Source organism: Monodon monoceros, unplaced genomic scaffold (genome assembly GCF_005190385.1).
Source record: "Monodon monoceros isolate NGI ecotype Baffin Bay Population unplaced genomic scaffold, NGI_Narwhal_1 Super_Scaffold_22, whole genome shotgun sequence".
In the NCBI taxonomy this organism is placed as follows: Eukaryota; Metazoa; Chordata; class Mammalia; order Artiodactyla; family Monodontidae; genus Monodon; species Monodon monoceros.
The window spans coordinates 90,519,555-90,545,928 of NW_021703779.1; the positions used below are offsets into that span (position 1 = coordinate 90,519,555).

At 48.5% G+C, this 26,374-nt stretch overlaps 1 protein-coding gene across 1 annotated transcript in view; it reads left to right on the top strand.

Annotated features, from left to right (window-relative positions):
• Positions 1-26,374, top strand: part of FRMPD3 (FERM and PDZ domain containing 3) — an 83,807-nt gene that overhangs the window by 25,978 nt on the left and 31,455 nt on the right. Inside the window, exons 4-11 of the mRNA XM_029240214.1 lie at positions 2,062-2,107; positions 11,744-11,848; positions 15,298-15,405; positions 18,171-18,302; positions 19,987-20,106; positions 23,537-23,673; positions 24,009-24,135; positions 26,169-26,258. Of these exons, the coding sequence (XP_029096047.1) occupies positions 2,062-2,107; positions 11,744-11,848; positions 15,298-15,405; positions 18,171-18,302; positions 19,987-20,106; positions 23,537-23,673; positions 24,009-24,135; positions 26,169-26,258 (865 nt within the window). The remainder of the gene's footprint in view (positions 1-2,061; positions 2,108-11,743; positions 11,849-15,297; positions 15,406-18,170; positions 18,303-19,986; positions 20,107-23,536; positions 23,674-24,008; positions 24,136-26,168; positions 26,259-26,374) is intronic.

The window sequence follows — 26,374 nt, forward strand, 5'->3', positions numbered from 1 at the left end:
AAGGCAGAGGAGCGGTACCCCCTTGCTAGCTCTGGAGGGGTTTGCAATACTCCCTCCTGAAGTCCAGAGCAGGTCTTCCTTTACATGCTCCCCCTCCAGCTTAATATCTTGGAATGTGTCTGGTCCCTGATGACCCTTAGTTTGTCTCTTCTCCAAGTTCAGTTTGTCCGTTGCATTCCCCCACTCTCCACCCTTCACCCTTCACACTCCACCACCACACCAATATGGGGTGAGTTCTTTCAATCCCATCAGGGTATACTGGCGTTCTTTCAGGCTGACCCCTCGGAAGTCTTTGCTTTGTTTCTGGTGGATATCTTTGCACCCCAGAACAAGGTAGCCTGATTTTGTGAGGGAGCCCAGAGCATTTTCTGGGTCAAGACAGAGCTCACTCATTTGATAACCTCAGGGGCTAGCAGATCATTCATTCATTCAGTAAATATTTATTATAACGAGTGTCTACTGTACATGAGGCATTGTTCTAGGCACTAAATATACAGCAGTGAATAAGCTAGATGAAAATCCTTGCCCATTGGAGTTTACATTCTAGTGGAAGGAGACACACCATAAGCAATAAACATGATAAATAAGTATTGTACAGTGTACTAGAAGTTGATGAATGTTATTGAAGAATAGAAAGGGGATCAGGATAAAGAAGATCAGGAATGCTGGGCACAGGGGTGCAGAGTGCAACTTTAAATAGCACGGCCAGTGTCGGCCTCAATGAGGTGACATTTGAAGAAAGACTTGGAGACTTCCCTGGCGGTCTAGTGGTTAGGACTCCATGCTTCCACTGCACAAGTTTGATCCTAAGATCCTGCATGCCGCGCAGCATCGCCAAAAAAAAAAAAAGACTTGAAGAAAATGAGGATGTTAGAGAAGGCAAGAAGAACCCAGCGTAAAGGCCCTAAAGCAGGAGTGTGTCTGGTGTGTTTGGGGAACAGGGGAGAAGCCAGCGTGTGGAGTGGGGTAAAGAAGGGGGAGAGTTGTAGCTACTGCAAGGACTTTGGCTTTGCTCTACATGACATGGGGAGATGTGGCAGGGGCCGGAGTGCAGGAGTCACATAATGCGATTTACACTAGGCACCTGCCCTGGTCAAGAGACAGGATTTTCTATGGTGTTTTCCCTGGAATACAACTCCTTCCTTCCCCTGGGAGCTTCCCAGACCCTGTAGATGATTCATCCCTGGACTCTGCCTCATTGAATATGGGAAATGGTCCAAGTCCTTGAGCAGGGAGCCTTGGCCTTTCTTGAATACCCAGAATCAAGGGCATCTTGACTCTGCTTCCTGAACACCTTTGTTCCCAGAAACATTTGAAAAAGGCCAACAAAGAGAGGGGAAGCTCCTTCAAGGCGAACTCCTTCCATTCCTTTAGTTCTTTTAAAGGATTATGTATTCCTGGAAGAGAATTTTCATACCTCACAGCTTGTTGGATCATTGGCGTAATTCTTGTCTGAAGAGTTTCAAATTCTTCATCCTTTTGAATATTTGCTATCTGGAGAGTCTTGCCTTCTATCTGTTGCTTCCTGGCTCTCATTTTTTTGGTCCTTCAATTAAAACAAATCTGCTGAGTATGAGTCATGATGACCAAATGACCTCCTTTGGGTTTTTCCTTTCAGTTTCTCCTCTTGCTTAAATACCAAATTGCCAATAATCATGGTACACATTTCCCAGGACTCTGACTGTGCTCCCTTTGAGTTTCATAATTCAGGTCTTTAGTTTTCCTTGAGAACTTTTTAGCCTATAGATAAAATTGCTCCTAGGGTTTGAGGATTTCTACAGAGAGAATGTGAGAAGGAATATTTAAAAAGACCTGAAAAATGACAACCCCAGAGATAATGGTAATACCATCTTCAGACGCCTGTGTGAACCTATATGTATGGTGTATGTCAGCCGCCACAAATGATGGCAGGCGAGGCAGCCATGCACATATTTAGATTGCCCTCTGTCCTAATCCATATACCTGAATGCAGCTCAGGGGAGAATTCTGGTGTTGCTTCTTGTGCTAGATGAGTACCCAGTGCATGACACACTACTCTCCTGTCCCCTCTTCTCTCTGTAGGAACGCTAAGGAATTCATCGTTCTTACAGTTCTGCACACTCATCAGGTGAGTGAGCCTCTTCGCCATCCGCCCTCCCTCCTGACTGAGACAAGCGTATCCCCATATTGGAAAGTTATAGCCATGGGAGAAGGCGAGGAGAGAGACGAAGACCAACATTGTTGTGAGCCAGGGATTTAGGAGTGAACTTAGAAGCATACTTTCGGAACATCTTGTCTACACTCACATCCCAGACTTGAGGATTTTGAAGGGCTACACAGTGCTTTGTTCTGCCTTGTGCTCTCTGCTTTGCCCCACTTAAGCTGCCCCACCCCTGCCCCAGTTCCAGACATATTTTCTACCTCCTTTTTGCTGTGCCCCATCAAAAGTTCCCTGTCCGGTGTCCGATTCCCTTAATCCTTGCAGACGGTGGATGCTAATCTTATTTATTCATTCACACAGGTGTATACTAAATGGCCTACAATATGTGAGACACAGCACTGTTTTGGGGGATTTACTGTAAAGTTGCTGGGGAGGTACAGTTGGACAAACAGGTTCATCTTTGTCCAGGTTCAGTCACTAACTGGCTATGTGACCCTGCGTGAGTTAGTTCCCTTTTCTGAACCTGTTTCGTCATCTGTAAATTGAGGGATTTAGACTAGAACAGTGTTCCCTGAACTTGCCTGATCATAATAGTCACCAGGACTATTTATTAAAAGTGAAAGTGGGGCTTCCCTGGTGGCGCAGTGGTTGAGAGTCCGCCTGCCGATGCAGGGGACACGGGTTCGTGCCCCGGTCCGGGAAGATCCCACATGCCACGGAGCGGCTGGGCCCGTGAGCCATGGCCGCTGGGCCTGCGCGTCCGGAGCCTGTGCTCCGCAACGGGAGAGGCCACAACAGTGAGAGGCCCGTGTACCGCAAAAAAAAAAAAAAAAAAAAGTGAAAGTCCCCAGACCCTTCTTCTCAAAAGTTGAAATCAGAAGGCCCAGTGTCCATTGCTAGGTCACATCCTTTTAGTCATCTTAACTCAAATTCACAAACCCAGGTGCAAACCTTCTGCATGCAAAACTCAGAGCCCTCCTCCCACCTCCAGCCTAGTTGTCCCTTTCCAGTGTCCCCAACTCTACCCTGCACCCCAGCACTTATGTCCCAACCCCATCCCATAGCCACAGGGGAGGTCACATCTGTTGGGGATGGGAGACGTGAAATCAGAGGAGACTTCACAGAGGAGGCTGCACCTGAGCCCTACCTTGAGAGATGGGGCAGGATTTCCCAGGCACAGATGGAGGGAAAGATTATCCAGAGAGAGATGACATTTCTGTGCAAAGCGAGGGGCAGTGCATAGATGCAAGGCATGGGCTCACGAGTCTGGAAGACGGGGTTCAAATCAAACTCTGGCATTTACTGCCTCTCCTCATGGCCCCCAGCCATCTTCTGTGTCAATGAACCACACACACAAACATACACACACGCTTCCTGGTATTTAGGCCTTTCTCAATTCCAATTCTCCTGTCTCAGGGCTTGCAAGCTCCACCCCTCAGTGGGTGTTACCAATAGGCCCCTCCCTCCCCACCTTACTGCACATGATTACTTGCCTAGTGGGCAGTGGGCAGTCAACCCTCACTCCCCAATCACCTGCCATGAAAATGGCTACCAGTTCCCCCCAAAAATGATGCTTGTGGCGTGGTTGGAGTTTACCTCTCTGATCAGAGACCCACTGTGGGTTACATTGTTAGTCAGGTCTCCTCAAGTGTCACTTCCTTGTACAAACCTTCCTGGACTATCCTTTCTAAGATAGAATCTACCTGCCACTATCTCCTGATACTGTTTAATTTCCCTAGCAGAGCTGAAGTATTATATTTTTTTAACTTTTTGTTTTGAAATCATTGTAGATTCACAGGAGGTTGCAAAGCTAGTACAGTGACATCCTTTACCATGTTTCTCCCAGTGGCTACATGTTACATACCTACAGTACCATATCAGAACTGGGGCACTGATGTCAGTACAATGTGTGCGTAAGTTTCAGTGTCACTCTATCACATGTGTGGCTTCGTGTATCAACACAGTCAAGATACTGGACAGTTCTATCACTGAAAGGATCCCACATGTTACCCTTTTATGGTGCCCCTACTCACCACCCTCAATCCCTGTCAACCACCAGTCTGTTTTCCATTTCTGTAATTTCATCCTTTCAAGAATATTATATAAATGGAATCATAGAGTATGTAACCTTTGGTGGTTGGCTTTTTTCACTCAGCACAATGCCCTTGAGATTCATCCAAGCCATTGCTTGTATTAATGGTTTGCTCCTTTTTATCGCTGAATAGTATTCCATGGTATGGATGTACCACTGTTTGGTCATCCACCCACTGAAGGACATTGGGGTTGCTTCCAGACTTTGGCTAGCCCAGTTAAAGCTGCTATAAACATTCATGTACAGGTTTTTGTGTGTGTGAGCATTAAGTTTTCATTTCTCTGGGACAAATGCCCAAAAGTGTGATTGTTCAGTCATATATTAAACGTATGTTTAATTTATTAAGAAACTGCCAGGCTACTTTCCAGAGTGGCTGTATCATTTTACATTCCCATGAAATATTATACTTATAGGTATTTATTGTCTGTCTCCCTCAATAGAATGTCAGCTCCACGAGGGTAGAGGCTGTGGTTCACTGCTGTATCCCCAGCGCCTGGAACAGCAGCTGGCATAGAATAGGCACTCAATAAGCATTTGTTGGAGGAACGAAGGAAATCCAACTTCCAGCCATCACGGCAACCTAAACTAAAACTAAACTAAACTCAAGCGTCCAAACTTAGGTGCAGAATGAAGAGCCTAACATCCCCCTGCATCTCTGTCCCAACTCTCATCCCAGTGCCCCCAACACCCCTTGGTCCCCCAGTTCTTATGCCCCCACTGCCCATCCCATGGCCTCTTTGCCATGGCCAGGCTGCTTTCCTTCTCTCCTTTGTACATTTCTTAGTTCTCACTGCCCTGCAGACTTCTGTCCTTGAGACTCATGTCTTCCAAACACCTTTGCCTGACTAACCTCAATGAGAGTTTCTAGTTCATTCATTTGTTCACCAAACATTTACTGAACGCTTACTATTCTAGGCACTCTTCCAGGCTTGGAATATGGCAGTGCACAGGACAGACATGGTTCCTACTCTCAGAGAGCTTACATTCTAGTTCTTGGCCTTGTGCTCTCTGAACCCTAGAAACATTGAAAAGTGGGTGAGCACATATACACAGGAGTGTATATTGTAAAAACAGGAGTGATAGGTAAAACAATTAGCAACCTGTACAGGAGGGGCCTTCCAATCAAAATGTAAGCCAGCCACAGGCACTGGAGCATAGTCTTGCAGGCCGTCTAACTGTGCCAGGTGTTAACCCTTTAGTTGATCTTTTATAAAGAGGTCCCAGGGGAGAGGTCAGGTGGCACCCAGGAAGCTTAGGGCACTGGCTACTTACCAATCAGTGGGAGAGAATCCCTCAATATTTTACCACAGGTATGACCATACCAGTGCATCCCAACCAAATGTCAGCCTTGCATACACGTACAGTCGATCCTCAGTATTCACAGATTCCGTATTTGCAGATTCGTCCACTGCCTAAAATTTATTTGTGACTCCAAAATCCTTACTCACGGCAGTTTCCTGGTCATTTGCTGACATGCACACAGCGTGAAAATTTTGAGTCTCCCAATGCACAATCCCAGCTGAGGTCAAACAAGACGATGCTCTGTCTTCTTGTTTTAGCTGTCATGCAGAGCTGTCCAGAGGATGGAGATGGTAGGGGGCAGTGCAGTGTAGTGCAGGAAGCTCCAGCTCTGGGGACAGTTGGATGGGGTTTGAATGCCAACTCTGTTAATGGGGCAGCTTCAGGCAAGTCACAACACTTCAGAACCTCATTTTCTCCTGGTGAAATAAAGAAAAGCGAATCTACCAGGATGAGTTGTTCTTAGAATTTAAGATTATAATCTATGTGAGATACACACACACACACACACACACACACACACACTTCCCCCAGGAACAACTGTTCAGTATGCATTAGTTCAGCACTCACACAACTATGAATAGCAGAAATCAACCGAGAGAATCTTCTCTCACGTTAAAGTGAAAGCTTCTTGAAGACCCCCAGCACATGTTCACTGTTACAGCTCCTACATCACAGAACATGGTAGCACTTGGCATCTCATGGGTGCCTCTTACCAGACTCTCATGTTCAAGCTTGACAGCCTCCAGAAGAAAATCTCCTGATAGGTCCAGGTTGTGGCCCAAGAATCTGTACTTTTAATAAGAGCCACAAGTAATTCTGATGCTCAGTAGAATTTGGGAAACATTGAACCAGACAATCTTTAAGGCCCCTGCCACTCCTACATTCTGTGGCTGATAATGGTCTAATACAGTGGTTCTCTACTGGTTATACATTTGAACCTCCTGAGAAGCTCTTAAACATATTGATCCTTGGGGTCTAGCCTCGGACCAATTGAATTAGAAGCTCTGGGGATGGAGCCCAGGTATTGATCTTTTGAAGACTCTCCCCAAATGATTCTGATATGTAGCCAGGGTACACAGTCTAATGTGTAGTCGCTTTCTGATGGCATTTTCCTTTTAAAGGAGTGACTGTTACCATGGCAGATCATTGGGGAATATCTTGGGCAGTCATAGGGAATCCTTTCCCAGGGACCCTCAAACCATACTGCATAGATAGCCACTTATTAAGTCTATATGTATTTAAGAGTGTTCTTTAATCTTTGAGTGACCAACTATTCCCCGTGATTGACTGAATATGTATTCATTTTGGTACCCTTAGACCTTTTCACATCGTATGCCCTCAATAAATATTTTAAAATAAAGTACTGGCTTGTGTCCTAGAATAGCCCTGGCAAAGCAAGCAGACAGTCCCTTCAAATGAAACCCTAGTTTTCTGGTTTTGAAAACTTAGCCTGTACCCAAAGAGTCTCAGTCCCCTCTGCTTGGAACCACCTGTCCAGAAAAAAAGCCAAAATAATGGGAACCACCGCAGAAGAATTAGTTTCCACAGAGCTTCTTCAGTATACTGCTTGGCAGAGAGTAGGTACTCAAACCCTATCTGCTGAATTGATGAAGTAATTTGATATTAACCCTAGCAATCAACTACTGCCTTCTATTTGCCTACTCTGCGCTTGGTGCTAGGGGAAGACACAGCAATATGAAATGTCATCTCTTCTTTTGCAGCCTGGTTAGGGAGATGAGCAATGGTGGTGTGGATTCACAAGGAGTACTACAGGAAACCCAGGGAGGGGAATGACGAGGTTGGGGAAGGGTTCAGGACCAAGGTAGAGTTTGAGCTGGGTTTTAGAGGTGGCATTTAGCTGAGCAAAAGGGACGCTGGGGGCCCTGAAGGGTGGGGATGGTGAAGAGATAGCGTGAGGTAGACACAGAAGTGGGAAGAAGCCCCGTGTGTCCAGGGAGCTGTGGGCAGAACACCCGACTAGGCGATAGATGGGGAGTGAGGGTTATGTGTGGTTTGTGGGGGACCTTGGAAGCCAGGGAGAGGACATGTTCCCCTCTAGGCAGTCCTGAATGCAGGAAGGAAAGACCCCTGGGTCCCTTATCAGTGGGCCCCTGACACCAGGATGGCCCTCCGTTGTCTCCGGCTCCCACAGTGGTTGCTATGGGAATTGCTTATAAGTAGGCTCAGGTGTCAAAGAAGATGAGACAGCAGAAAGGGAAATCAGGAGGCTGTCAAAGCTTCAGGAACCTGAGCTCCATGTTCTTAAAATCCTTTCACAATTATCAAAGTGCGGCCCTATCATACACTAAAACGTTTGGCCATATACCTGTCTTTGGCCAAGGTATAAGTGAACACAACCCTGAAATCTGTACTAATAGAGCCACCAAATTAAAAAATGGTCAAAGGATCGCCAGCTGCTTAATTCAGTCCTGAGGGAAAAGCAGCCTCTCTCTTCTGTTGCTTATTCCACGGAGCCGCTGGCTTCATATTTACTTCAAGGGGCTTGCAATGGCCCCGGAGGTATTAGCAATTCTAGTCCCCTGTTTCAGGCCAAAATTCATTTCAGCCAGAAAGGGTGCCCATTGCAAAATAAGACTCCCAGCTGCTTGGAGGAAAAATGGGGTCAGTCAGGAGCTCAGATGTCCCAGCTTTAAGGTACTCAGTCTATGCTTAGTGCGTTAGGACATTTCCAACAATTCCTGGGCACTACCCTCTCAGAGATTTTGACTTTTGAAGTCTGGTGTAGGCCTAGAAATCTGTGTTCTCTAACGAGCATTTCCCAGTGATTCTTATCATCAGGTAAGTTTTAGACATAGTGGGTAAGTGCATGCTAATGAGTTAGTGCAGGACTCTGAATTTCTTCTGTAAAGGGCCATATAGTAAATACTTTAGGCTTTGTAGGCCTAATGGCTGTGTTCCAGTAAAGCTTTATTTACTAAAATATGTGGTGGGCAGGAGCTGGCCCACACAGGCCCATAGTCTGCTGGCCCCTGAAGTGGGTTCATTATTCCTTCCAGGTACCACATTTGAATGTTGACCAGGGCCTTCCCAATTCTCAATACTTTTAATTCAAATGAGCGACTCTAGTATCAAGAACTTCAGACCCCATATTTGCACTTTGAAGATGCTTTGGGACAGGGTGACCTTTGAGAGCCCCTCAAGTCACACTGCAAGATAGGTGCCACCTGTGTCGCAGCATAAAGCTAGACATGACTCTGTGACATGTAGCAGAGATCAGCGGACAGCGAGTGAGTCACCATCAGTGATCAAGGCCGAAGACCGAGAATAGGATGGAGTCTTAGAAACCAACAGGACAAGGGTCAATGAGGAATGAGGCACAAACAAGCTGCAAACAGCTGTACAACAGACACTGGAAATGACTGTAATCCTTGAGGATAGCGAGGAGGCTGTCCCCTCTCCATACGTGATACATAAGAGGGTACCAGTTAGGGTTCTTCCTTTGTTCAAATCCATTCACTAGGACCAAGGTAGAACCAGACCAGCGAACGAAAGACCAGGAATGGACTTCCAGCTTCAGTCTGCTGTGGGGGATGATGGCTAATCCAAGACTCAGAAAATCTGGGTTCTGTTTTTTGCTCCACTACTTATTTTGATGCATTGAGTAAACTGTATCCTCTTCCCTGGCCTCCGTTTCTTATGTAAAAATGAAGGGTGGACTAAATGGCCCATTCAGGTCTCTAGACATGCCTCATTCCACACTGTGCACGAGGGCATTCGATAACGGATGATCACAGAGAAAAGAGAGGGTGGCTGTCAGGCAGACCAAGGAGTTCACCTACCTTGTGTCTGGCACCTCTGGTGGAAATGTGACTACTGTGGAGACGGAGTCAAGCAGAGCTGCCTGAACAGAAGTACAGATCCTTCTATCTTGCCCCCTCCCTTTGCTCCTGCCACAGCCCACAGCCTCCACCCAAGATTTGAGCACCAAGTTGCGCAACACAAAGGCATCTCTCGACTTCCACGAACAATCAATACTGTCATCGCTTTCTGCGACGATCTCCAGCCCTGGATTTCCTTGTGCTATATTGTCTGCTGCCAACAAATTGCCTCTGTGGCTCAGGATGAGAAGTCTAAGGTTCCTTTAGCTCAGTGGTTCCCAAGCTTAGCTGCATTTTGAAATCATCGGAAGCTTAAAAAGATACCAATACCTGGGCCCCATCCCCAGGAATTTAAAAATGTTTTAAAAGCCCCGGGGTTTTTTTTAAAGCTCCTCCCTCCGGTGTTTCTGCCCTCTAGCCAGCACTGAGACTCAGTGGCTTTCTGCAGTCCGCCCTCTGTGGGGAGTGAGATTGTCGGCTCCGGAAGAGAACACAGCTGGGACCAGGGCCCAAGAGCTGACGAGGACGTTTGTTGCTGGTGTGTCTTTATCTTAGGGCCCTGCCCTCCTGTGGCTGATCTAGTAAATGAATCCCAACCGCAGCGTTAATGGCAGAAAATAGCTTAATGTATTGCCTTCCCAGCTGGTGGGGACCCTTCAGGGCCTTAACACAAAGGAATGCTTGATTGTAGGGCTCGCAGGCTCCATGTCAAGACTGGTAGGGGAGATGGTTTGAAGGAGCCCCAAGCCTGATTTCCCCCTTCCTCATCTCAGTAAGTGGCATCTCCATTCTTCCAGCTGACTCCTCTGTCTCACCTCCCACAACCAGTCCGTCAACATAGCATCTTGGTTCTATCTTCAGAATCTAGCCAGAATCCACTCACTTGGGATCATAGCGCCATTATTACCATCCTGGCCCAAGCCTCCATCATATTTTAAACTGTATTCCTGCAGTAGACTCCGAACAGGTCTCCCTTCTCTGGTTGCCACCCTCCTGTACTATTTTCCACACAGCAGACAGAGGCATCCGTTTTAAATGCAAGTCGGATCCTGTCTGCTCAAAACCCTCCAGTGGAGCAAAATCCAAAGTTCCTGACACGGCTTACAAGACCCTACGTGATCCAGCCCCCAGACTCCTCTGCGGCTCCCCGCTCAGTCATTCCGCTCCGGCCACACTGGGCTTCCTGGCTGTTCCACACGCACCCCAGTCCTCCTCCCACCTCAGAGACTTTCTTGTTCTTTCTTCCTGGAAGGCTCTTGCTCCAGACGTCCTCATGGCGGTCTCAACCTCGCTTCCTTCAGGCCTCTGCTTAAATGTCACGTCCTGGAAGAGGTCTTCCCTGACCGTCCCGTCTAAGATAACACCCCGGCCGCTCCCCACCCTCACGGCCTCAGTCTCTGCTGTAGTCCCTCACTCTGCTCGATTTGTCCTCGTGTCCTTATTTGCTACCTAAGAGATATTTCTGTGTTTATTGTCTGTCTGTCTGTCCCTGCTAGGATGGGCGCTCCCTGAGGCCAGGGAGTTTTGCCCATCTTGTTCACTGCTGGATCCCTCATCACCTAGAACTGTGCCTGGCACAGAGTGGGCCCTCCCTAAATTTGTCACACGGATGAATAAATGCCCCCAAAAACATGAGGGTGCCCCTCACCAGGACTCCTGCATTTCCTCAAATCCACGGCCCACCCAGGAAAGACTTCGTTTCCAGCATTTGCTAACCATGCGTCCTGCTGAATTTGTGGGAGTTTTCGAAAACTGGAGAGCCTAGCTGATTGAGCATTTCTTATAGAATTGGATGAACAAAGTAGTGGAGAGCCCAGAACTAGGAAGCCAGGACACCTGGGTAAAATCCCTAATGGCTCTACTCCCCAATAATGGAGAAATCCTTTTGGAGGGCTAGGCCTCCTTTCTTCCACATCTAAAATAATATTTTCTATGAGCCTCCGTCCTAGGGGCAGGGCATATCTTTGAAGTGAATAAGATTATTTCTGTAAATCCTTTGCGATGTTCATCTTCAGATGTAATAAAAACCACCATTTAGGTATATCTCACATTAAGAAAATCAAATATATAAAACTTCAGTGCATGTTATTACAAAGAATTTTTGCAAACTCCCCTAGGCCTAGAGCATTAATAATGGGATTCAACTTACTCCAATTCGATTCATGCCCAGCTTACAGAGAACATACCAGTCACCTAAGGAAGCACTTAGCACATTGCCTTGCACCTAGTAGGGAATCAATACTTATTTATTGGCTTATTGATCAGCAGGGCAAAGGGTACCCATACGGAGACATCTTAAGTCCCATGCAGCAAAGGTCAGGTTTTTCCCAGGGATGGAGAACTCACCAGCCCTCTCTGTTCTTTTTCCAGTCCCCCAAATCCGCCTTCATCAGTGCTGCGAAGAAGGCCAAGCTGAGATCCAATCCCGTGAAGGTCCGATTTTCTGAGCAGGTGGCAATTGGAGAAACAGATGCAGTAAGTGCAGCTTCAGCCTCCTCCCCTCGGCCCTTGGCCAGAGTCGGCCTGGTCGTCGAGGTCTCGCTCTGGGCCAGTTGCTCATCTGCTGCTCCTCAGAATGGACAGCATTATGATGAAGGGGTTGGAGCGGGGACCTCGGGACTCTGGGTGGGTATTGAGTGAGGGGTGTGTGGCATCCAGAGAAGCCCTGGGCATTGTGGGGAGAAGGAATATGTATCAGTACACTCAGAATCCTCACGGTGCTTCAAGAAATTTCCGTCTCTAGCACAGTGCCCCATAAACATCATTTGGCTACTTGAAGGAAGGAAATAGTGGTTTTCTGAAGAGGTGGTGACATTGAGCTCTCTTCACGTTGAAGTGATCCCACAGCTCCAGGTCTCAATTGGAGAAGACGGTGCAATGAAGGGTGAAGCAGCCTGGGGGAAATGATATAGACTCATTAAGTCACAGAGCTTTTAGTAGGCACCGGCTGTGTTCCCAGCGTTACAAGGGATGCAAAATAAATGCCTGTTCCCTGCCTCTGGATACCTCCCAGTGATGTTGGGAGTACAAGCGGCTCAGACTGAGACAGTATAGAATCCACCGCAGGGTGGTATGATTTCGAGGAGCAGGTGACGCTTGACCGCCCATGCCATGCAGCGGCCAATCTGGGGGGTCATGGCCAGCCCACTCTTTCGCACTGCTTTGTGGGGTTAACGTGAACTGAGCCATCTGTTCCAGATAAGCAAATGAGAAGAGGTGGGTGGAGCGCAGAAAGATGTGTATTAAGCGGCCATGGATGATAACTCCGAGTCCTCTAGGAATCCGCAGAAGTTGGTGATATCCCATGGGGGTGGGTGAGGGAAGGACAGCCGGAGCTAACAGGCACTGTGTGCATTTACAGGCTGTCCTGGGCTGGGCTCCCGGGAGGCCCGTGGCATTTCTGTAGTGAGGAACAGCTGCAGCTGAGACAAGCTAGGAGGCCCAGCCTGAGTGGAGAAATCAGTGCGTTGCCAGGCACCCCTATAGTTCTTTGAGGCAGAGCCACCCAGACGAAGGGATGGATAGAGGACAGAGGTGTCTTCCGTCTCCATTTCCCTGACTCTCATACCCAAACTCCACCTAGGCCCTCCTCCATCCCTGTTCAAGGAAGGCTGTGAAGCCCAAGTGACACCTGGGCCCCATTGGCTAAGCCATCGGAATAATTGGTGGCTGAGCCCCGTGTCAGTCACAGAAGAAGAGGTTGAAGAGAAGCCGGGGCCAGTGAGCAGAGGGGAAAGGGAGCGTTGTGGAGTCCTTGTGGATCGGAGTAAAGCAGATCCTGAGGTCCAAGTCACTAAGGGGACATTTGTGTCCTGAACCCTTGAACACCCAGAGGAAGTGAGGCTTGAATTTGGAGAGTACAGATAGGTACAACCTATCCCGTCTTGGCATCACCGAGTAACCCACCAAGGCCAGGCCACCCAGTGAAGAATCCCTCCTCTCCTCCCCCTCCCCTTCTTTCCCTCCTTTTTCCTCCTCTTTCTTCCGCTCCCTTCCCCACTCCCCCTTCCTCCCCCATGATTCCCCTCTCCACATGTCACATCTAGCCACAGGCAGAAGCCGGCCCCCACTGCAGACCAATCTGCACATAAATGCCCCAGTGCAGCTAGAAGCCCCCCAGGGTTACTCTGTCGCTCCAGGACAGGCTCCCGGACAGGCCACCAAGCATGGTGGAGGCTCTTGTCTGGGAGAGACACAGGGATTAACCTTCTCACTCTCGCTGTGCTCAGGAAATGATGTCACAATACACCCCCACCCCCACCACCCCAGTGTGGACCATAGCAGCTTCACCACCGGTCAGGTCCCGGGGGGAGTCCAGGCCCAGGTGACTCCCAGCTACCCTATCATCCCTTTCTCTTGGTGTTCCAGGGCTTTATTAAGTAGCCAGAGCAAAAATAAATCCTGTGGGTGTTCCTTGCCAGCTCTATTTTTAAGCAAGATCAATTAAGTAATTATCTGAGTCCAACCCAGTGTGCTAAATAAAACCAGCCCCCGCTGAGCAGCATCAGCCTGGGAATCCGGGGCCTCTGGGCTTGGCGGGAGCGAGGCGTCTCGGGATCAGGGAGAGAACCGGGGAGTCACTTTTCCAACTTTAGATCCCATCACTCCCCACTGTGGCTTGACTCCATCACGAAATGATCTGATGTCACGATAGCACCACCCCCCTCCTCCTACCACACCCTGACCCAGGAGGACTTGCTTATGTTTTCATACTTTGTCCGTGACAGTCCCTAGATCTGGACTGTTCTTGTCTGGCCTCTCTAATAGTCCACGCCTGCCACCTCCTTTAAAATCAAAATCCAATTCACCTCATCTAGGAGACCTTAGCTATCTTATACCTGTTGGTTTGATTTGGTGTTATTGTTGTTCTCTAGTGGATTTGTGTATGTGTGCCAGGTCACTACTAGTGTAAGGCTAGACCCCGGTCCTCTGCGCTTGCTGTAGCCCCGGGTATTCGAAAATGGGCTTTGGGGGCTTCCCTGGTGGTCCGGTGGCTAAGACTCTGTGCTCCCAATCCAGGGGGCCTGGGTTCGATCCCTGGTCAGGGAAGTAGATCCCACATGCCGTAACTAAATGATCCCGCATGCCGCAGTGAAGATCCCTCACGCGGCAGTGAAGATCCTGTGTGCCGCAACTAAGACCCAGTGCAGCCAAATAAATTAATTAATTAAATATTTTTTTAATGGGCGTTGCCAGTGGTTCTCAATCAGGGTCAGCACCTCCCACTCTCAGAAAGCTTTTCGGAACATCTGAGGGTGTTTGGGGTCATCCCAACGATTTGGCATGTTATTGACATTTATTATGTCAGAGTCAGAGACGCTAAATGTCCTGCAGGGATTATGGCAGTCCCTGAATGATGAGTTGTTAGAGGTATGCAGGCATGAAAGAGCACTGTGGGTACCGGGAATGGTAAGATGTGACTCTGGAAAAGTAGGCAGGGGCCAGGTCACAGAAGACCTAGGATGCCTTGAGGGAGGGAGACTGGCAAGAGCAAAGGCATGGACATGGAAGTGATCTCGATGTGTGAAGGGCCAGGTGGAAAGGCAGGAGTCAGGAGATAGGAGCAGGTGAGTGAGGCAGGCTCCTAAGGCCTTCCATCAGTCCTTCAGAGTGTGGTGGTCTCTATGGGCCAAGCCCCCTCTGAGCTGTGGAGCTTTGAGCCACAGTAGACTGTGGATGTGCAGTGACATCGAATGAAGGGTGAGCTTTGGATATGGCCCAGTGTCTTCTTGGAGAATTCGGTTCTGGTCTCCACGTTAACGTTATCATTGATGCGTTCTTTCCTCTGTATCTCTGTCCTTCCATACCTTTGGCTCCCTGTCTCCTTCACTCACTCCTTTCTCTTCCTTTCCACGCCCCTCCTCTGGCTTCCCTCCTCCTTCTAAATGAGTCCCCCTCCTTGTCCTTTCCCTGCCTGTCCACAGAAGATGATGAAGAAAGAAGCTCTTCTCCTCATCCCCAATGTCCTGAAGGTTTTCTTAGAAAATGGGCAGATCAAGTCGTTCACGTTTGATGGCCGGACCACTGTTAAGGTACCCACAGGGTCCCCTCTCCCGGATTGGTGTTGTCCTCTCTTAGGAGGTGCTCTCCTCTGGAGCACACCCCACTGCTGGTCCTTGGGTTCCTCTGAGTCTGCACCAAGCCGCTTGCTACCAGAGCAAGGTGGTCTTGGTCTTTGAACTCCTGCTTCTGGGAGCACCCTGTTGCAAAAACATACAGTCCTCGGATGACTGTGGGGAGGGAAAGTTGAATGCCCAACTGTGTGCTAGTGACTGTTTGTGTGTATGTGTGTGCGTGCGTGCACGCATGTACACGTGCATGCATGTGTGTATGCATGCATGTGTGCACACATCTGCTGTTTCGTGTCCGTGTTACACTGCGTCCTTCAAGACTCTTAGGAGCTAAGGAGTATGAAGATCATTAAAACATTTATAAAGCAAAAGTGATTTAAATTGATACAATAACACCTACGCAAGTTTACACACAGAAATCAACAAACCATCTCTCAGGAGATTAGCTTAGCCATGGCTTGCTTTTTAAATACCAACCAGCTCTTAAGCACTGAACCAAGATTTGAAAAGTCCACCAACAGTCCCTTTGGCTATTCCTTTCCCAGGAAGAGCAATTAATGAGCTCTGATTCTTAACGGCTCAGCCATGCATCTAGAAGTTGTAGTTATTCCCTTAGTCCTGAGGAGGAGAGGCGATGTACCATTAACCCCCAGGTTCAGCTCTGCTCTGGGATAGAAATATCTGCTCCTGCTTCTTCTGGATTCTCTCCAGAAAGAGAATGCCATCGCCAGAATGAATGTTTCCATGCAATCAGTGCTGCCTGCCCAGAAAACCCACCTTGGCCCACGAATGTCCTGAGGTGCCCCTGCTGGGGCTAAGACAACCCTATAAATAAAGCAAGCCCTGGGCCAGGAAACTTGCCCTAAGAGGCGTTATCAGGTGTTCAGAATTGGCCTTGCCAGCGGTTCTCAGCCAGGGTTGGCACTGTCCCCTCCCAGGTAGTTTTTAGGAACGTCTGAGGGTATTTGGGGTCATCCCCATGGTTTGGCATGCTACTGGCGTTTAGCGTCTCAGGGTCAGAGATGCTAAATGTCCTGCAAGGAATGGGACAGTCCCCGGATGATGAATTGTCCTGTCCAAAGCGCCAGTAGCGCCCGAGTTGCAAAAGCCCGGGCCTAACCCGTGTTGATTGAACCGAGAGTTTCTTAGGAAGGCTTAGGCCTGGGTGGGTCCCCGAGGGGACTTAGGACCAAAACACACTCCTTAGGGTGCCGCAGAATGGTCTCTTGACTATTGAAGGTTTCCGTCTATGGGAGGGACATTGAAACTAGGCCACCCAGGGGTGTCCAAGTTCCCCTCCTCCAGATGTGGGTATCTCTCTGTGTCAGAATCCTCCTTTGTGTTAAATCATGGACCGGTATGTCCGTTGTCGATCTGTCTCCACACTGGAGCATTTACTCCTCTCTTTCCCCGTGGAGGCTCCTCTGAGCGTCCTCCCACCTCACAATGTCACCGCCGTTAGTGCTTCCAGGTAGCCCCAGCCTTCCAGGACAGCAGCGTCCCCTGGCTTGTGACCTTACCATGACTTCAGGGAGGGTGCACTGGCTGTTCATTGGAACTTGGACAGGCTGCCAGGCCGCTTGTCCCAGAGAGGTACCTGGGTGAATTGACAGCCTGGCATGGGAGCTGTTAGACTTGTAACACCGGTTGGCAATCACCAGCTTGGCCGTCCACAGTCCCAAAGCAGCCGAACTGCAGAGAAAATCTCATCTCTCCCTGCCAGCACTTCAGCAACACTGGCGCCTCTGTGACTACTTGGATAATACAAAGAGATATTCTCAAGTACCCACCAATTTCCAGTCTAACATTTGAATAGCTAAACAGCTGTCAATGTTCACTGAGGGGCTTGTTTGGCAACCCTGGCTGGAAGGGAGCTTCGCATTCCCAAGCCTGCTTCTTTCCGGCCTTCGGAGGCTGAGCGATGCCGATTCTACGAACACACACGCTGGAGGCCGGTGTGTGCTGAAGCCACAGCAAATAGATGGTAGAAGTCTCAAAACTGACATGTGGGCAGCCCCCATGGATCTGCTTCCAGACACCCTAATATCAAACGTGGGGCAGCAGAGCAGAAGTAGTCAAATTCATGACTGTGCGTAAAACACGTGACATTGTTCCTCTGCGTGGATGCGTTTTTCAAGTTGCTAAATTGATCGTCTCTAAAAGCCAGCTAAATCAAAGATGAACATTTTGCCAGTAACTCCAGTCATTCAATTTAGGTTATGAATCCAGAAATCGTCTACTTTTTAATCATGTAATTGTGGCTTTGGCTTTTGTTAATTCCTAAGTTGCCGGACAAACCAGAGTGAACATTCTGACTTATGTGAGAAGCTGAGGGAAGAACCAACACAGTGTCTGGCACTTAGGACACACTCAGGAGACAATTTGTTGAATGAAAGGAGAGAGAGGGGGAGGAAGGGCCATGACCTTCTTTTGCCATATGCCTGGCCCGGCCAAGTTCAGAAACACCTCCCTCCACCCCCTGCACCTGTGGTGTTCCCCAGGGCCCAGGCCTCTGAACAGCACTCCTGGGTCATTCTCCTCATCCTGGAGCACCATGCCTGGGCTACCATAAAGGCCGGTGTCTCTGTCTGGCCCACTTTCCCAGCCTCAGCCTTCTCCCCAGGACTATCTTTCTGGATGTTCAGTCCCCTTCTCCCATTTTGGGTGCTTAGAGTATCTTAGAGCTGGAAGGGATCTCTCTCTCAAGGCTCTTTTGTCTTTCACAGGATGTCATGGTGACATTACAGGACCGGCTTTCCCTGAGGTACATTGAGCACTTTGCCCTTGTCCTTGAATATGCCGGGCCAGAACAGAACCACAAGTTCCTGCTTCTCCAGGACAAGCAGCCCCTGGCTTATGTAAGTAACTCCTTTGTCCTGGCCTGATAGCTTTGCAGGTGGCCTTTAGTAGAGAAGAGGCCACCAGGTACTCTCCTTCTGGAAAATTCATCATGATTTGCTCAGCCAGCTCCCAGAAGTCCCAATTCTCAATCAAGATCTTTATGACCCACCCACAGAGGCCTTTTCAAATGTCTCTTGGGAATTCCCTGGAGGTCCAGTGGTTAGGACTCTGTGCTTTCACTGCCAAGGGCCCGGGTTCAATCCCTGGTCAGGGAACTAAGATCCCACAAGCCACACAGCACAGCCAAAAAAAACTCTGTAAAATGTCTCTTGTGACCTAAGAAAGGCATGACAGTTGTTAGTCTTGGCGGTCACTAGTGGGGAAAGCATGGGGTGGTGACTTACCGCGTGCAAGACTGAATTGAGCAGTGTCAACTCCACTGTCTCCTGGAGGTCCTGCTAGACTTTTCCTCCTGCGAGGGGAAACTTTACCTTCAGGGTGAAGGCTGTAATATGGAAGGATGAGCGAGTGGAGTCTAGTGAGACCTCTGAGGCTAGGACACATGTGGGCTGGGAACGGTCTGAGTGCGACCAAGCATGGACAGCATGTCACCCGTGTCAAGTTCCAAAGTAGAGTAGGAGAAAGTGTCTTATCTTCCCAGCCTCTGGAAAAAGGCCAAGGAAATCCAGGATTGCTGACAGTATTTTACCAGTGGTGATGCACCATGGAGAGTAAGAGAGGCAACCAGGGCCAATCAATGTTCCCAGGGAGTGGGGACTTCCTTCCCTGGTGGTCCAGTCGTTGAGACTCCGCGCCTCCAATACAGGGGACGGGGGTTCAATCCCCGGTCAGGGAACTAAGATCCCACATGCCACGTGCCGCGGCCAAATAAATAAATAATTTCTCAGTTGCTTTAAAAAATATATATTCCCAGGGAGGGAGGGAAGAGAGTTGGAGAGGGACGGCTGGGAAGAAATGTCTGAAGGAAGCGAAACAAAAGCTGAAATCAGGCACGCAAAAATGAAAGGATTTAGGAAAGAAGAATTCTTCAAGTTTAGCTCTCAGCCAGATGCAGTCCAGAGACTCACAGGTTCCCACCTGTGAAGGAAAGGTGGGTGTCCTGCCTGGAGGGAGGCCTAAGCGCCTCCCCACCCCGCAAGGGGCCTTGTGGATCCAACTGGTCTCTTGTTCCAAATGGGATTTTTAAGCATTTTTATTACAAAAAAATCTCAAATATACACCAAAGTAGAAGGAATTGGATAATGAACCCTCATTACCCATCCCAGCTTCAGCAGTTACTGGTATATTGCCAACTTGTTTCAGCTACAGCTCCAAATGGGATTTTAAGTCTTTGATTTGGTTTCTCATAAGCAACTTCCTTTGCTTGAGGCTGAGCCCCTCTGCAAGGCAAAGGCATTAGCCCCACAGCAAGAAGAGTCAGAGAAGTTGCCAGGAGCCCTTGCTTCCTACCTCATGTCCTGGGCCTTAGGTTGTTGATAAAGGCCAAGTTGTGGATAAGTGGTTCGAAAATTCTAGTCACTTTGGGTCAGAAGGGCAGAAAAGACTTAGCTCCTCATCACTTTCCCCAGTGGTAATTGGAATCAGCCAGGTCCTGCCTTGAAGAGCCGCCGAGCTGACTCCTGGCACCCAGACATTGATCCCAGCTCTCTTTTCCTCCTACCTCTCACCCCTGGGATTCAGGTAGTGCAGCGGACACACTATCATGGAATGAAATGCCTCTTCCGGATAAGTTTCTTTCCCAAAGACCCGGTGGAGCTGCTGCATCGGGATCCTGCTGCTTTCGAGTACCTGTACATCCAGGTAGAGTCTGGCTTGGGGATACACAGACAGACAGACCAATGGACAAACAAGCTGGCAGGCTGTTCTGCCATCACAATGAAGTCGCTATGTAAGTTTTTCCAGCCTTCAGGTAGCTCTGAAGGCTCTCTTATTTTCTGCTACCACTGTAGGCCATGGTCAAGTTGGTTGGCCTGGCAACCTGAGCTGGCTCTGGCTCCAAGTCTTGTCTGTTTGTCTAGACAGATCTTATCAGTTTTCAGGAGGAAGCAACCCCAGTAACTCTGGCATCTTCACAGCATGCCCTGGTTTAACAAGTGCATTTGAGTAACAGGAGGTCCCAATCCCCAATCCCGAGCTCCACTAAGGAGATGGTTCCCAATTCAGTTCATCCAGAAACACTTGCTGAGCACTTACTCTGGGCCAGGCCCTGTGCTAGGTGCTGACAATCAAGGTGGTCAAAGAACTATCCTAGATCGCTAGAGCTCATAGGCAGATATGTGCACAAATAAAGGCAGTGTGACAGGCACGCACTATGAGGATGGCAGGGTACAATGTCAGTAGGGGCACTCAGGAAGCAATTTGCCAACTCTGCCTGGGAGGGGCACAATGCAGGCTTCACAGAGGAAGTGATGCATGCATGCTGTTAGCCTTGAAAGATGAGTGGATGTTTGCTGGGTGCAGAGATGGATGTTTAGTGCAAATAGTTTGGAATTTGGTGACAAGACCTTGTCCACCCTCTCTCTCCCCTTTGTGATGATGTGTTCAGCTGTATTCCTTTTTTATACTGAACAGCTTTAGTGAGGTCTAATTGACGCACGGCAAACTGCACGTATTTAAAATGGCAGTGTGATAAGTTTTGACATATGTTTATATCCACGAAACCATCACCGCACTCAAGATATTAAACACATCCAACACCCCCAAAAGCCTCCCCAGACTCCTTTGTAATTCATACTCCCATCTCCAGGCAGCCACTGACCTGCTTTCTGTCACTGCAGATTACTTTGCGTTTTCTACAGTTTTATACAAATGAAATCATACGGTGTGAACACTTATTTTGATCTCACTTCTTTCACTCAGCATAATGGTTTTGAGGTCCACCCATGTTGTTGTGTGTATCAGTAGTTCATTCCTTTTCATCGTTGAGTAGCGTTCTATCGTATGGATGTATAAAAATTTGTTTACAGTTCACCTGCTGATGGACATTTGGGTTGTCTCCATGTTTTGGCTACTACAAATAAAACTTCTATGAACATTCACGTACAAGTCTTTGTATGACATATGCTTTCTTTTCTCTTGGGTAAATACCTAAGAATGGAATGGCTTGATTCATACGGTAGACCTATCTTTCTTTAATTTCTTGAAGAAACTCCAATGCTGTTTTCCAAGGTGGCTGTACCATTTTATGTAAGCACCAGCTGTGTTAGAGTCCCAGTTTCTCCACATCCTCACCAGCACTTGGTGTTAGCAGTATTTTTTAAGTTTCCGTCATTCTAATAGCATGCAGGGGTATCTCATTCTGGTTTTCATTTGCATTTCCCTAATGACTAATGATGTTGAACACCTTTTCGTGTGCCTCCTTGTCATCATACAGCTTTTTTGGTGAAGTGTCTATTCAAATCTTTTGCCCACTTTTTAAATTGGGGTTGTTTGATTACTTATTATTGAGTTTTGAGAGTTATTTGTGTATTCTGGATACAAGTCATTTGTATGTTATTCGCAATTATTTTCTCCCAGTCTCTAACTTGTCTTTTCAGTCTCCAAAGAGTGTCTTTCACAGAGCAGAAGTTTGAATTCTGGTGAAGTCCAATTTGTCAATTTGTTCTTTTATGGATTGTGCTTATGTTGTCATATCTAAGAAGTCTTTGCCTAATCCAAGGTCACAAAGATTTTGCTCTTATTTTTTTCTAGAAGTGTTATCATTTTAGGTTCTACATTTAAGTCTGTGGTCCATTTTGAGTTAACTTTTATATGTGGTACAAAGTATTGACCAAAGTTCTTCTTTTTTCCATATGGAGATCCAATTGTTCCAGCACCATTTATTGAAAAGACCATCCTTTCTCCATTTAGTTGCCTTTGCGCCTTTGTGAAAAATCAGTTGCCTGTATATGTGTGGGTCATTACTGAACTCTCCATTCTATTCCATTGTTCTACGTGTCTATCTTTATGCCAACATCACACTCGTTTGATTACTGTAGCTTTATAATAAGTCTTAAAATCAGGTAGTGTTTGTTCTCCAACTTTGTTCTTTTTCAAAGTTGTTTTGGCCATTCTAGGTCCTTTGCATTTCTATGTGAATTTTAGAATTAGTTTGTTAATTTCTACCAAAAACCTGCCGAGATTCTGATTGGGATTGTGTTGAATCTATACATTGGTTTGACTCTTCCAACCCATGAACACAATATATATCTATTTAGGTCTTCTCTAATTTTTCTCAGCAGTGTTTTCTACTTTTCAATGTACAGGTCTTTCACATGTTTTGACAGATTTATCCTTAATTATTTCATTTTTTGATGCTATTGTAAATGGTTTTGATTTTAACTTTAATTTCTGATTGTTGCAAGCATGTAGAAATACAGTTGGTTTTGTATATTGATCTTATATCCTGCAACCTTGCTAACTCATTAGTTCTAGTAGTTTTTTTTTTGTAGATTCCATTGGATTTTCTGCATAGATGATCACTGATGGAGTATTCCTTTTACACTCTCTCCTATGCCGTAGTGATACCACTGTGGCTCTCTAGTCTCTTAGCTCATCCTGGTTTCACCTCAGCACAATGGGCAACTGGTCTAACCAAGGCTGAATCCTTGATAGCTGGGATTCTGACCTTCAGGGTTTGGGGGTTGTCATACCTTTGGCCAGTAGTTCCAGGAGACCCTCTTTAAGATAGCGTAGGGAAGACTGGCTCATCACTGCTTTGATCTGCAGACCCCAAGGAAAGAATATCTGCCCCATCCCTGCAATCCATCTCTCACTGTGGGCTTCTGGGCCAGAGACCTGTAGAGAATCCCTCCCAATGTCTCTCTTCCTTTGTTCCCGTCTGAGCTGGTAGAGGAGCCTCCCATGGCTGGGGCTGGGGGGCGGTGAGTATAGGCCCCAGAGAAAAGGCAGAAAGGTCTCTTGTAACAGGAGGAAAGAAAGGGAGTGGTGCCATGTCTCACTTTTGCAGCGCCCTAGATGTTCTGAGCATTTGTGCCTTGCCATTGTGTGTACCAGTCACTGAGAAGGGGGCTGTCCAGTATCCACTGAATGAAGCAAATAGTGTCTCTGAGACCTGAGGTTCCTCTGTTACCTCTTCCCCAAGGGCAGAATCTTCCTCTTCCGCTTGATCTAGGATGCTCACTTACACCACGAGTTTTTTCTAGGATATAAGGGAGTCCGTGGGGTGGGGTGGGGGGTGGGGAGGGAACGTCTCCTTTAACTGACGGGTTTGGACTGCCCTCTCTCACAGAGTCGGAACGATGTCATCCGAGAACGCTTTGGAATGGACCCCAAGCCAGAGATGCTTTTGGGCCTTGCTGCCCTCCACATCTATATCACTGTCTCAGCTACTCGACCTAGTCAGAAGATCTCACTCAAGAATGTGGAGTGAGTTGCGCCAGGGCCCTTCAGGATGGGGGCAAATAGCTGTGTAGGGAGAAGGTGCAGTGGTTGAGCTGTGCTCTGCGTTTTAGGAATGTGGGCCTGGGATGGGAGTGAGAATTGGAATTCCTCACACCTAGACCAGGATGCCCTTGGGCTACAGCTTCTACTAGAGAACTGTGGCCAATGTTACTCGCCTGCCTCCAGCCCCTCTCTGTCTCTCTCTCCTAATCTCCATTCCTCCATTTCTGTCTCATATTTCAGCTAGTTTCTGTCTTAACCATTTTGCTTTCTCTGTCTCACCTTGTCTCTCTAATTTCTTACTTTTCTTCTGCTTTTAGGAAGGAGTGGGGCCTGGAACCCTTTCTTCCCCCCTCCCTCCTACAGGGCATCAAAGAGAAGAACCTCCGGAAATCTCTCTCTCAGCAGCTGAAGGCGCACCAAACACATCCTTCCAGCAGCACCAAGGTATCCAGAGTAGGCCACCGGGCACCCTGCTCGGGCACTAGTGGCCATGGGGGACTCCTGTGTGGTTTCCCAGCAGGTGTGGTCTTCTGGGGAACCCTCCCCACTGTTTGTGACTTGGATACACATCTAGCTTGGCCAGATATGGGGCATGATTGTGGAGAGGGGTTTTCCCCAAGCCTGAGACACCCCCAGAGACTGCTCAGTGGCAAGTCACTGGGAGAGCCCAGGGTCCTCAAAGCAAAGGGACAAAGGTGCAGGAGGAGAATATTCTTGGGTCGTTCCACCCATTTAGTCAGTGCTGATGAAGTACTTGTCGTGTGGACAGCACTGGACCCTGGGGAGACATGTTTCCCACGGAAACAACTGCTCTGTCCCTCATCAGCTTTCTAATTCATCAGCCCTGGTACAGGGAATTCTGGGAGATAAAAGCCCAGCCCCATGGGACAAGGCCTGACCTGGAGAATGGGTCGCCGGGTGGCAGGTGGAGGACTCAGGTCACTGCTGTGCTCTCCTGCACTTTCCCATTCCCTGCCTTCCCAGCCCCGCAGGCCCTTCTCAGGCTTGCAAGGCTCAGTCTGCTTGCCTAGGAGGCAGGCGGGTGGTGAGGGGCACCAGAACCCACATGCAGATGGAGACACTGGACACAGTTGCCCCCTTATATTCCACCCATGCCAGATTCCCTGCATTACCAACTAGCTTCTCTTTTAAGATGCAGATTTCCCCGGAGAGTTAAGCCATTCCTACTTTGCTGTGCATATTTAATCAGATTGTTTTCTTCCCAGCTGAGAGCTTCAGGGCTCCCAACCATCTCCTCAGCAAACACTTTTTCTGAGCGCCCCCCACCCCCAGTGCTTGGGCTGGAGATACAAAGATGAAGAAGGCCCGGTCTCTGCCCTCAAGTCAGGCACAGGCTGGTGGGGAAACAAGAGGTAGTCACAACACAGTGCGACCAGTGCAGGTGCCCTGGAAGCGCGGAGGAACAGCAGCCAGCCCAGCCTGAAGGAGATGGAAAAGGCCAGGAATCGGTGCATTTGATGCCAGAGTTGGGTCTTAAAGGACAGATAGAAGTTTGTCTAGATGAGTTGCAGGGAGGAAGACTTTCCCAGGCAGGGAGATCCAAAGAGATCAGCATAAACCAGTGCGGAGGGTTCGAGGAAGCTGCCTGAGTGGGGTGCGGGCGAGAGAGGAGGCCAAAGAGGTTGGCAGGAACCTGTTCACGGAGGGCCTCGTGTGCCGTGGAAAGGGGTTATCCTTCACCCTGTAGGCAGCATGGAGCCACTGAAGGGTTTAAGCGGCCAGTGGTGTGATTATGTTTTAGGCTGTTCCCTCTAACTGAAAATGTGGACGGATGGAGGGAAAGGAGGGTTAGTACTGAAGGTAACCCGGCTGCCACCGTGATGCAAGTGGGGGACATCCAGGCAATGACCACGGGGCTAGAGAAGAGGGATGGGTAGGGTGGAGAGGGAGTTAGGAGGTAGAATCAAGATGATCTGGTGACTGGTGGCCCTCAGGTGAGAGGCTGAGGGAGGAGTCCAGTGTGACTCACAGGTTTCTGGCTCAAGTGCCCGGGGGATGCGGGTACCACTGATGGAGACTTTTCTGCCAGAGGAAGAGCAGGCTCGGGACTTAGAGGTGCTCAGGATAAAGGTACTGAGTGCGACCCCCAGTTGGGGAGGGCCAGTACCTAGTGGCCATCAGGGATCTCAGGAGAGAGGTATAGATGTCGTGGGGTGTTGGAGTTGGGGAAGGGCGTCGAAATTAACCGAGGAACAAAATGAGTAAGCTGGATTCTTCAGGAATGAAGATCAGGGGATAGGAGGAGGGTTTAGGAAGGGAGATGGGATGCTAGAGTCCGGCAAGAGCTGTCCAAACTGGAACCTTCCTGTGGTTCTCCTGAGCGTCCCACAGTGGGGCTTTCTGACTGGTCTGACTAGTGCCTGTCCTAAGCTGTTGACCCTCCTTCCTGGGAACGTGGGTTTGCTTTTCCTGTGCACCTCAAGTTTCTCATATTTCTGAGTCGGTTGTTTCCACAGGGCTCTGCAATTCAGGCCAAACTCCAGTATCTTCGAATTCTGAATGAACTTCCGACGTTCACGGGCGTTTTGTTCAACACTGTGGGCCTGGTCAGTGAGGGCAGCAAGGGGGAGGGAACCCTTCGGGGGCGCTTGTCCTTGGCTGGGGGGACAGGATAGACTCCATTAGATCTTTCAGGTGGCATGCTCTGTCCTCTTCCTCCTTC